At 50.7% G+C, this 11,950-nt stretch overlaps 1 protein-coding gene across 1 annotated transcript; it reads right to left on the reverse strand.

Annotated features, from left to right (window-relative positions):
* Nucleotides 1-1,585: 1,585 nt before the first annotated feature.
* Nucleotides 1,586-8,946, reverse strand: LOC128724557 (uncharacterized). Its single transcript, XM_053818280.1, has 5 exons — nucleotides 8,330-8,946; nucleotides 7,577-7,802; nucleotides 2,794-3,095; nucleotides 2,187-2,726; nucleotides 1,586-2,111 (listed from the first exon to the last, which is right to left on the reverse strand). The coding sequence occupies exons 1-5, from the start codon at nucleotides 8,944-8,946 to the stop codon at nucleotides 1,586-1,588; spliced, it is 2,211 nt and encodes a 736-aa protein (XP_053674255.1).
* Between the last annotated feature and the right edge of the window lie 3,004 nt (nucleotides 8,947-11,950).

Below are 11,950 nucleotides of genomic sequence, written 5' to 3' on the forward strand. Positions count from 1 at the left end.
TGAGCTGGAAGCCTTCCCCGTAAACGGTGCTGCTCTATGGTGTGCGTGTATGCGCTTATGCCGGAAAATGCGGCTTCCGGAAAAAGCGAGACTTAATTCCAACCCTAATCCAATCCCATGCAACAACAAAGCAAAAAACATCGAACGAATCGAAATGTCTTTCTCCCGGTTAGAAGGATGATGTGCCAATGGTTGCTACAAGCAATGCCTCTCTGTTGTAGAGGATGCCATTTAGATAGGATATTGCTTTTAGTGCACCCTTTTCACACTTCCCTCAGTATTGGTGGTCGTAGCGCTTCCAAATGATCGTCATAGCAAAACCCCGGAACCAGTGGAAGAAGTGGACGTTGTGGGAAGTTGTTCGTTATTGACGATGATCAGTATTAGCAATCGATGGCAACTAGACCATGCAAAAGGAGGGAACCAAACGAGCAACCACAACCCGAATAACCGATCTACCCATGTGAGGATCGTCTGGTTAGGTCGGTTCTTGAAGTACTGTTCCGAAGGAGTTGTTTCCATCCACCGTTTCGCGGCTTTGTGTGCCTAATGAAATTGCTAAAAGTGCGTGTGATATATGTTATTCATTTCTAATCTGTTTATATTTAAGTGAAACCTAACAAGCGTAAGAAAGGGAAGGTATTTTACCTCGAGGTAGGCAGAAGATCACGGAGCCGCAATAGAGCCATGGAAGAAGATTAACAGTGGAAACTCTGAGCAGGGGTTTTACATCAATTTTACTCTCGGTGCGAACATAACAGTAGTATAAGGGTAAAACAAAAACAAACGTGAACAGAAAAGGGACCGCGATTGCAACGATGTGGAAACGGATACGTGGAGCGTATTTTTCCTCAGCCATTTGATTCGTTTCTTCCAGGGCCCAAGCCGGCCCAGACAATTCGCTATCCCTCCGTCAGTTGTTGCTAACACTATTTATCTTACGGCTCTGATTCATCTACCATATCACAAAACAAAAAACCAGTACCAGTTTATGTTAAGACATTTTTTGAAGCGAACTGTAAAACAATGCCCACACGCTCGTCCATTGTGTTGAGCGATTTTAGGTGATAAGGAGTTTGTTTTCTATTTTGCAAATAATAAGTATAGCTTTCGCAGGTTAGCTTAAATGTAAGCTAATTGTAGAAGCAACCTTCCCTTCCGTCGGCGTTTGCGTTGAAATGAAAGAATTAAACCAGCCAGATCCATTTCGCGTGGTGTCGTTTTTTTATTAGTGCGTTTGCTGCGTTACGCTACGAAATTTGTTGAAACGCAAAACCAACAGTTTGGGTTTAGGTTCTCCAAAGGCGGCTTGATTACTGATTAGCGTAACATATTACATTAAACTCTGCATAGCATCAACGGGAAACAGAAACGGCTTTAACGAAGATTCAAACATTCCACATCACATCGGCACACGCCCAGGACCTGAACCTGGCTCGGTCTGTCTTTGGCGTCGTTGGCCATTCTCTACCTCTATCACAGTTCTTCAAGACGTCACAGAAAAATAACAGGAAAAAAGGAAAAACAAATCACGTTTAACCCAACGAAATCGTGCACTATGAGACAAACTGATCCTGGTCGAGGCTTAAAACACATTTTCCTTGTGCACGCTCTGATGTTCGTCGTCATTTGGAATCACCGAAGGTTCCTCCGGTATGGTGAGTTGTAACGCTCCATCACGCACCGAGGATCCCCGGTTAAGCTGAAGTTCCTCGACTGGGGTTCCATTTTCGGAACCGGCATTTTCCATCGATCGATCACAATCGGTGCCATCTTCTGCGGCGTTCTCAGCACGCTGGTGGTTTTTCTTTTTCTGCAACACACGCAGCTCGGTTGGGGTGAGCATTCCGCGCAGGATGGTGTCGTACGAGACGGCGAGTCCTTTCTTCGACATCTTCAGGAACAACCGGTAGCACTCTTGCTCCTTTGGTGTTTGAACATCGCCATTCGTCGAAGCGCTGGTTAGACCGGCCGGTTTATTTGTTTCTGCTTTGGAACTGGAGGATGAAACTATTGCCGGGACTTCCGGCGACAAGGACGAACCGTCTAAGCGCTCGTTATCCTCTTGAGCTGGTTGCTCATTTTTCTCCTCGTTCGTATCCTTTTCATCACTGAAACGAAAGCGAAATCAATGTACTGACACAACCAGAGAGGCAGATTTAAAAAGATAGTCACGAATTACCTACCTGTGGCCTTTATCCTTCAGCTGGAAAGCGTTAAGCGTGCTGACAAGCTGCTGCGTACGACGCAAACGACTAGCCACCGTCGGCTGAAACGCTGGCTTTCGATAGTCCCGATTCAGCCCAGCCGTAGCAGCCGGCTTGAGATCGCTCTCCTGAAACGACACCGACTTTCCCGCCTTCTTAAGCATCGGAGCGCGTCCCTTAGCAAACTGAACGGAGGAAAACTGTGCCGCCCTGAGAGCAGCCGTCCCGGCAGTCGTTGGAGACTGTGATCCCGTGGCTGGGGTGGTTTGCGATGCGCTTTCCTGTTCCTTTTCCGAGTCGCTACCACCGGAACTGAGCAGGGAAACAAGCGTTTCAATGTCACAAGGTCCACCTAGCACGGAACGGGATCGCATCGGCATAATACAGGCCGGCATCTGTCTTCCGGCCGTGCTGCCTGTGAGGTTAGCCGCCACACCGACCAGCCCTGTTGGGGCCATCTTACAACCTTCATCGTCACTGTACTCATCCTCCTCGCAGATATTGTAATCGTCCTTTTCCCTGCAACGTAAGACGGAACAAATGAGAACCGTTCAAAGGATGGTCGTCCCCTCTAAAACAGACTCACCTAAGCACTTTCCTACGGCGCGGTTTTTTCTTGCCCTGCAGGAACTTTGAAGCGTCGGTATCGGCTGGACGGATCGGTGCGGACATAGCCCGCACCAGTGGCGGGTGGCGTCGATCGTGGGCTTCCGAATTTTGCCTATTAGCCTGGAATTGGGCCCGGCGCTGTGCTAGCGACGATGTACGCCCGCTCGACCCATTTCCCGGTGCCGGTGTGTTTGAGTTGCTTTGGCCAGCGTTTGGGGTTGTGTTTGGGTTCACGGTCCCAACGGTGGGTTTGGATTTTCCGGGCGTGAAATCGGTGGACTGTGAACGAGAAAAATTGTCGCCATTTAATCACATTGCAGGTTCGGTTCAATAATTCCATCCAAAAACATGCAAACTATGTCTCACGATGAGTGCGATGAAAGCACACCAAAATGGGTCACCTCCACCCCCATTTTGACACGAACTCGATGTCCTATGGGCCATGCAGTGACGCAATTCCTTGCGCTAAAAGGCTAAACGCTTGCAATGCATCGCTCGCACGCGCGCTCGCCCACGTGCTAGTGAGCTGCAATGAGTTGCGCTTTCGCGCGAACTGGCGCTGTCACGTGTAATTGACATGTAATTTAACACTTCGGGAAAGAATTTGGAAAGCACGCGCGGGTACTTAGTTGCCTGTTTACAGCTCCCTCTCTCTCTCTTTCTTTTCCTTTTTCATCCATTGCCCAGCTAATGCTGCTGCCAATCAAATCCAACGATCGACAGCTCCTCCGGCGCAAGTTGCCACGAGGAGTTGTGTTATTTTTTTTCTCTCATGTGCCCCCATATCTCATAACGCTTAAATGCACTGCTCAGCCGAAAGGGTGGGTGTTTTATGTGTGCAAAAATAACCTCACTGGATATTGGCAAACAAAATGTCGATCGTCTCGACGCCGCCGATGATTGATCGACGCACGTCCGACGCGTTACCAAACATTCCTTCGGCTGCTTTTTTGGTGGCGAGTTTTTCATCTCCGTAATATGTCACGCGTCTTTTTGGCATGCCTTGTGGGCTGCATTCCACAGCTATGACGCGTCCATCCGACTCAGGCATAGGAAAGGGGACTGAAATTACACAAAGTAATGCAAAAAAAAAGACAAACAGCATGCTCCCTATTGCCTAACACCTCCATCCGTGCTATCGGTCTCCGATCACCCGACTGTTGGGGAGCTGATTTTCTTTTATTTTGCTTCCCCAAAAGCGCTATCAGTGCCGCATGTAGACGCAGATAACATTTGCATACGCAATGGCGACCAAAACCGGGAAGGCCCAGAATCACTTCGTCAGATCGATTAGACAATGATGAGTCGCGAGTTTTCTCTCCTGCTACTCTTGCCCCACTGCGGTCCGCCCACCATGGGAACTTATCTCGGGTGGAAGACACCTTAGGGTTGAGGGATGAAATTCCGAGATGAAACGCACTGGTCCAGCCAATTTAGGTGCCAGTCCAACTGGAGCAATCGAGAGGACCGGTTCGATCCTTTCGTTAAAAGTGCGCGAGTGCTCCCTTCGAGGAGAAACACAAAAATGGATCGCTTCCTGGTGTTGATAGTGTCCTTGTTCCTGCTGTTCGGTGGAGGTAAGTTGGGCAGGTGAAATAGGCGTTTCGTTCTGTGGCAGGATGTGAAGGATACCGCTTCTGTTTGCAGCCCGCTCGCAGCTAGTCTGTTACTCGTGTTCTGACTGCGGTTCGGGCATTTCGGGAGCCGTTTCTTGTGGTGGTTGGGGTACGGGAAACAACAACAATGGTGGGTATCCAACCCTACCCACAACACCTGCCCCAACGTACCCCACCCAGACGTTACCGCCACTAGCAACTTGGTACCCAACGCTTGCAACCATCCCACCGTGGCCACGAGCTCGCAATTACGGTTACGTGTGTTACCGCATTCAACGTTATGGTTCGTATTGGAGAAAAAAAACACCATGCGCCTCCATCAGATCGCATCCTTACAGTGCATTTGTGTTTTGCAGTTCCATCGGAATGGCGCTACGTGTACGATCGAGGATGTGCGTTACAGTTAGCCTCGTACGAAACGACGTGCCACAGCATAACCGGCAATCAGGGCTACCAGCACTGCGAATTCTGCACCAGCTCGCTCTGCAACTACTGATACGACGGATCGAAACGTTCACAGACCACCGAAGGAAGTTTCTCGCAACCGTTGTGAGACAGCGGCACCAAAAAAAAAAAAGACCATCAATCATCCGATCGACGAGACGTCCGATGACCACCGAAGGTCTTCCGAGCGGTAACGCGAAAAGATAGCCACAATATGCCTGTTATCTGAGTTCCCACCGGTGTTTAATGGGGAATCAAATAAAAGGTGCTTCCCGCTCTGGGAGCAGCGCGCACAAGGCCCAAATCCCTTTCCGACGGCGTTCTCGGTGACAGTAATATAGCTGCAGTTGGTTTTTAATCACCCTGCTCCTGCGTGGCTAGCAGCTACAGCTTAAAATAGACCTGCTTCGTGTGTGGGGCTTTCGCGTGTGAGAATGCAAATTGTTCTTCACACCCCACAGCCGTGGTTGTTCCACGAGGTTGTTGTTGGTTTTTTTTTTATTTCAGCAAAAGCCACCCCATTCACTGGGTCAAGTATCCTTCCCGTTCTCCTTTCGTGGTTCGCCTTCTCACCTTACGGACGACGAGCGGTGCCTGGAGCACTCCGGGTGCATTCGCTAATTATGCTAATGTCGGCGGAAGCATGCGATGCACATTACTTTCTCGCTGGTGCTGACGCGAAAGCAGCCTACACCTCACTCGGGGAGTGGATGGTTGTTTAACTACTTCATTACAGGACCGTTGAGTGTCCGCTGCATTTGCACATGAGCTGAAACGCCGCAAAAGCAGTCCATCGAGAGGAAGGCACACGTTGGAAAGCGCATCCGTTCGGGTTTCGGTCTATTTGTTGTACGTTTTTGGCTTTTTAGGTGAATATACACCAATAGAGCTAGTTAAATAACGTAGCTGAAGGGCTTTGTTTAATCGTTGGTAACAAAATGGTAATTTACACTACCGTTGGAGACACACGAATGTCTTCTAACGCTATTTCGGTGGGTTCGTTACGTCAGTGGCTCAAAATAATTCAGCCTCAAATTATGTACGTCAAATTCGATTTATAAAAACAAAAATATCAGCTTGTACACAAGATCCTGCGTTAGATAAATGAGCAAGCACTTCAATTTGCCGTTCAACCGTTCAACACCCTTCGGAAAGGTGTACACTTTTTCGCGCGAAGGGCCAAACGATGCGAGCCCTACTGGTTGTGCCTTGGATCGCCGTTCGGCAGCAACTGGCCCACGGTAGAAACGGTCCTCCGGGCTGGGTGGGACGAGCTAACATCTAGAGCCCTTCATGTTACCGAACATGCCCTTCCAGTGCCCACGACCGGTGCATAAACCTGCACCATGTTCCACGGCAACACCACCGAGCCCGACAAAACAAAACCAACCCAACGAAGGCGCGTGGGAGTGTCGAGCGCATCATGGCCGGGTGCAGTTGTGTGTGTGTGTGTGTGTTCCGGATTCTTTTTTTCCACCGATTGGGAAAACCTCTGTTTTGTTCTGTTCAGCGCGCAATGTTCGATATCGCAAGCCCTTACACCCCTCACAACCAGTGAAACCCGCTCAATTCTAATGAGTAAAACATGCACGAGGATCGCACTCGGTGGGGGAAAAAAGCAAATCGGAGGCAGTCACGAAACGGTGCTGCACTTTTAATCGCAAACCGGTCGACCTGATTGCGGAACCTGGGTCCTCCAAGGGGTCTGTCAGGTGCAGAAGGACTGACGCCGTCGTCACGAGGTGAGTCAAATCAAACTGACAGGCGTGGTTGAGTGGGAGGAGAAATAGAAGAAAAAAATGTAACATTGCTACTGCTAGGATATTTTCGAGAAACCGGTTTTCGAGAAACAGCTGGCCCGAGGGTGGTGTATCCTTGCGAGGAAACCTTCAACCAAACTCCGAGGGAATTGAATGCCGTACATCTGAAGCAGCTCGTTGTAATGAACGAGTTTGTTCCGCTAACAATGTGACCGCGGCACGTTGCGAAATTGCGCGTTGAGTGCAGACGTTTTAAAACAAACAAAAAATGACATGAGAAAAAAAAACAAACAAATAATACAACGGCTTCTGGCCTTCTGCGATTGGGAAAAACAACGCGAATGTATGTCAGCCGCAGCCGCTGGAGCCGTTTGTCATGCTTTCACCCGGCTACCGGAAAATCGATCAACTACGTTACATTTAGAGGGAGCTTTTCGGCAGCGTAGTACGGCCGCTCGCAACTGGCTCAATTCCACTTTAGTTGGCTTAGTCCTCGCCACCCAAATGACGGGTGCCACTGGCAGATTGGTGAAGTTGCGCTAAGGAGCGGTTTGACCTTCGATTCGTTTAAAAAACAAAATCCTTTCCTACCTGTCGTTGAGAACTTTTCCAACCCCGAGCCTTAAATTGCTGCTACGCAGACGCTAGGACACCACCCTCCACCCCCAAACAAGGATGTTATCATTATCAAGTTCGACGGAATGGAGCCGCCTGGTGGCCCACTTTCGCAGCGTGTGCCGACGACCTCGTTCCGGCACGTTATGCATTTTTCGTGTGCGGGTGGTGTTGTTTGGTGTGTGGAACGAATTCGTTCCCGATTCCCCCCCACACACACACATACACACACGCAATCCACATGCTACCCAAGCTAGTTCACTAACCTTTCTGGAGGGGTGGATTTTTTTTTCGGAGAACCGTTAGAAGCCCCCATTCAACTTACCACGCTCATGGTGGATGGTTCTGGTTTCGGGAAGGGCAGACTCGAACGTTGTTGGCTAGTTTGCTGAAGGGCTGCCACCGCTGCCGTTGTCGCTGGACTCGCGCCCTCCGTATCGCTGATACCGGTGTCGGAGGAATCGTGCTGAACGGTTTGGCCGAGAAAGATTTTAATGTTGATGCGCGAGTCCTTGCCGGGTTTAAGCCCTTTTCTGGTGCCCGGTTCGGAGCTGAAGTTGGAAAATGACACCGTTAGTTGGTAGTCCTTTTAGCTATGCTACTTTGTTCACAAAATTACACTAGTTAAGAAGGGGAAAACAAATGAAAGGATCAACCGTACGTTGGGGGAAGTTCCTTACATAAAACGCATACTTTCGAATACATCATTTGCGCTGGTGTAATACGTGTTTGAGCTGATCGTGAGGAGTGCTACCGACACTACTGATACAATTACACTACTCTCAGTGGCCCATCGAAGGGATAAGTGACGTTCAAACGATGCGATTGGTGCGGAAACACAATTTTAAGCTACAGTATTATCCTTGGCTAGCTGTAGGTAACCGGTTCACTTGGGAAGGAAAACAAAAAAACACTATTAAACTTGAAAGCGCCACCTTTTAGTCCTTTTGACGCTCAGCACTGCGATTGAGATTAATTTCTGGTATCTCCAAAAATCCCATCTCCCCTCAAAACAAAAAGGATGCAAAAAACAAACCCACACTAGCAAACGACGAACGGTAGACTATGGAATACGCACTCGTTTCTGGGTCCAGTTCCCGGCCGATGCTGCTTCCGGTTGAAGGCCCACCCGTCGCCTACCTCGTCCCGCTCGCCACCCATCGTCAAAGGCAGAGTGCCACCGGACGCAACCGTCGCCATGCCGGACGCGATCGTCGATGCCACCAGGATGCTCCGGTCCAACGACAACTGCTGGCACAGGATCGGTCTCCGATTGGACCGGGCCGGACTGGCACGATCCTCACCAACGGACAACCCACCGGCACTGGCACTGGATGGACGGCGACGCTGCTGCTGCTGTTGCTGGCCACCAGCGGCAGGATCTCCGGCCAGCGAGGATGGGCGCGACCGCAGCAAGGATGCGCTGGCCCCGCGGTGCGCCTGGTTGTAGGTGTGATAGGTTTGCAAACGGTTCGTGTGAATGATCGCACCGGTGACGAGAAAGTGCCGAAAGTCCGTATCCCCGCCGGGTTGGCCGCTAGTTACCGAATGGAGACGCCCGGTACCGGTGGTCGGATGCGGTACCGGTGATGGTACGACCGAAACCGGTGGCTCGACGCAGGACAGCTGCTTCCGGAGTGCTGGATGCCGTCCCGGTGGCGGTCGGGACCAGTTTAAGCAGCGAGCGCTCGACATGATCTTGTTTTAAGCGAAAAAACCGCAATCCCCCGACACACGACAGCTTACCCTCGCTCGGGTGAAAAAGGACGGGAGTGGCGTAGGGTGGGATGGGGTAGTGACAGCGCAAAAAGGATAACAAGGGATGGGGAATGAGTGGGACGAGGGAGGGTGCGAGGGGGTATGTAAAAATCCGCACAGGACGAACCGCCCGTTCGGGGTGCCAACGGAGAAATGCTCGGTACGCGAAACCACGGCTCGCGTCAGCAGAGACAAACGAAAGCGTAGAAGAAGAAGAAGCAAAGCACCAAACGGTGTCCTGGTACACCGCGAGGACGAATGGGACCACCGATTGGAAAGCACCTTTCGAGGCCAGGGATTGCGAACAATCGACGAGCGCCGAAGCGCACCTTCCGAGCTTCGATTGACGGGTTTTCACGCTTTGTTCTTTCTCTTGCTTCTTCTTCTGCTTCTTCTAACCGCACTTCCGCAGGGCTTTTTCTGGCACGAAGCACGAACTCGAACAATGCTCCGAATCACCTACAGGACACCCGAAACCGAAACACCAGCCCAGCAGCACGCTCGGAACAGCAGGGTCTCGTGTCGTCCCAAGCAAAAGAAAGCCCCGTCTGGCTTTCCCAAAAAGGGCTCCCGGGGGGGTTTTTTTACCGTCACCACCCCCACCGGCTTGTTGTCGCTTTGTCGGGGTACACCCTCGCGCACGTGTGTGTGTGTGTGTTGATTTACGATCTATTATGGCATCGAAGCACGGATTGACAGTTGTTCCCACGCGCACAAGATGGGCACACACGGTTTCACGGTTTCGTGGTGATCGCGACGCGCAGGCGGTGGCGGATTTCGGCCCGTTTCCTGCACTTCCTGGTCGAAAGGGGTTCCCCCGGACACGCGGAACCCTACTGACTGCTGGCGCGCGTGTGGCCTGTGTCCTGGGCCGAGCGCGCGACTGAACGCCGGATGCCAATGCCCTCTGGCACGAGGCGCACGCGGGCCAACCCGAACCAAGCACCCGACGACCCGACGATCCTGTGCTCCTGGGGAGGTAGGTAGCGAAGAAAATGGGGCTTGCGAGACGCTAGGGAAAACGCTAGCTTTTCCTTTCGCGCGCGCGAGGAAAGCGAGCACGGAGCGCCGGAAACCGCAGGACCAGGCCTGTCGAGCGCGGGCTTCGGGACGCCTCCGAAGAGGGTGTTGGCTTTCATTCAGTGGATTCTTACAACCACCCTTGGTTGGGGGGAGCCCGCGAGGGGGGTGAAGACACGGATGGAGTTACTCGCGGTGCGACTGGAGCCAAGAGTCAAGAAGCCAACGTTGAACGTTGATGATGATGATGTGTCTATACCACGCTCATGACGTGCCCTAAAGAATGGGGTTTTTCCACCGAGACCCTGTAGAGAGGGTGCAGGGGGTTCCCGGGGAGCCGTGTTCCCACGCACTTGCCAGCCCCCTGGTACTCAAAAGTATTTGGGATGTATTGATCCTTACGCTTTCATGGGGCTGGGTGTAGAACGGTTGCATACTTTTAGGCGCTTTCATTTGCCGATCAGTCGATGGACCAAAATTACGGATCCTTTTAGTCGAGAGCTGACTTCATCGCGCTTCGAGGCTGCTGCTGCCTTGCCAGTCCTTTCAATGTCGTTGAGTGACGAACGCCATTCGTTTTTTGTTTCTGCATTCAAGAGACCTTTAGCAGCCTTCTCCTGTGTGCCCGCATCTACCCGTTCCATTGGCCATGGGCTCAAAAATCGAAGCCCTGTTTCGCCAGTACCTGTACACCAGCCCGTTCCCAACTGCTGGAAAAGTTTGCCGAAATGACACGCGAAAAGCGAAACAATTCCACCCACCGTCGGGCCCACCAGGTTAGCGGCATCGTAACCGGCTCGTGAAAACGGCAGCATAGATACATAATTTGGGCACGGTAGCATCGGTTATGCTAATGGTTCGTGGCTATTGGATTCGTACGGTGCCAGCTTACTGACTTGCGTGAGTGATCGAAACCGCCGGGTGAAAAGGGAACGAAGCGGTTCGCAAAGGATTCGCTGGCCCAAAGTTTGCGAGTTCTTGACACACATAAATTCGGGTGGTTTTGTTTTGCTTCTAACCCTTTTTTTGCTTTGCCGTTGCCTTTTGGTTGTCGGTTCCAGCTGGAGCACTGGGGTTTGATTATTGCAATTTCACAACCTAAGCTCCGAAGCAACCTCGAGGGGACTACACTCAGCGATGGTTCTGTGACGGAGGTTAGGATTTAAAGGACTGTGGAAGGACGTGATGAACGTGATGGGAGACGGATTTAAGTCGACACTTTAAAATATAAAGCGAACTGTAACGATCTCTATATTTATATTAATTTATACACTATTCATATCAAGACATTTTCAATTATCCTTTGTCGAACGATGATCGTACGAAACACGTGTTAGATACAGATATAAATCCATTTTCATTCTGTTCTTTATTACCTTCAGCCTCTGGTTTGCATTCTTCCTCAGCTGCCTGTTGTAATTGATGGCAATATAATGGTACTGTACCGTACAACTTAATTTCGCCCTCGAATTCGTTCCAAATCATACATCGTCCATTACTGCAAGAAATTGGCAATATTGCCAAGTTCATCATCCATTCGATACACGCCGAAGGCTGAAACCTCCTTTCACCGGGTCCTATGATGGACAATAAATTAAAATGTATTCCGCATAAAAAGGATGACTTTCGAAGTCATCACGATCATCACAGCCCCATGGCCTTGATCATGTTTGGTCGTAAAGAGCAGAAAGAATCGGACTCGTCCTCCCGCGCAACCATGTCCTTGCTTATGTATTCTTCTCACTGCCATCGGTTACCGTACAGTGATTGAACGGTTTTTACATTGTATACCGGCTTCACCGGAGCACATCGCAGCGCACGATTCGTTCTTCGTTACACGTTTATTTGTTGACCCATTTCCTGTGCCCCCACCAAGAAGGAGGACAAGTGAAAGCGATTTGGCACATCATTCATCCATCAA

Source organism: Anopheles nili, chromosome 3 (genome assembly GCF_943737925.1).
Source record: "Anopheles nili chromosome 3, idAnoNiliSN_F5_01, whole genome shotgun sequence".
In the NCBI taxonomy this organism is placed as follows: domain Eukaryota; kingdom Metazoa; phylum Arthropoda; class Insecta; order Diptera; family Culicidae; genus Anopheles; species Anopheles nili.

Excerpts from the sequence above, each read along its gene's own strand:
- LOC128724557 (XM_053818280.1), bottom strand. The coding sequence starts at position 8,946 with ATGTCGAGCGCTCGCTGCTTAAACTGGTCCCGACCGCCACCGGGACGG. Across the intron at positions 7,803-8,329 it reads GGAACTGGACCCAGAAACGA|CTCCGAACCGGGCACCAGAA; the intron begins GTGCGTATTCCA and ends TTCCAACTTCAG. Across the intron at positions 3,096-7,576 it reads AACCATCCACCATGAGCGTG|TCCACCGATTTCACGCCCGG; the intron begins GTAAGTTGAATG and ends TCTCGTTCACAG.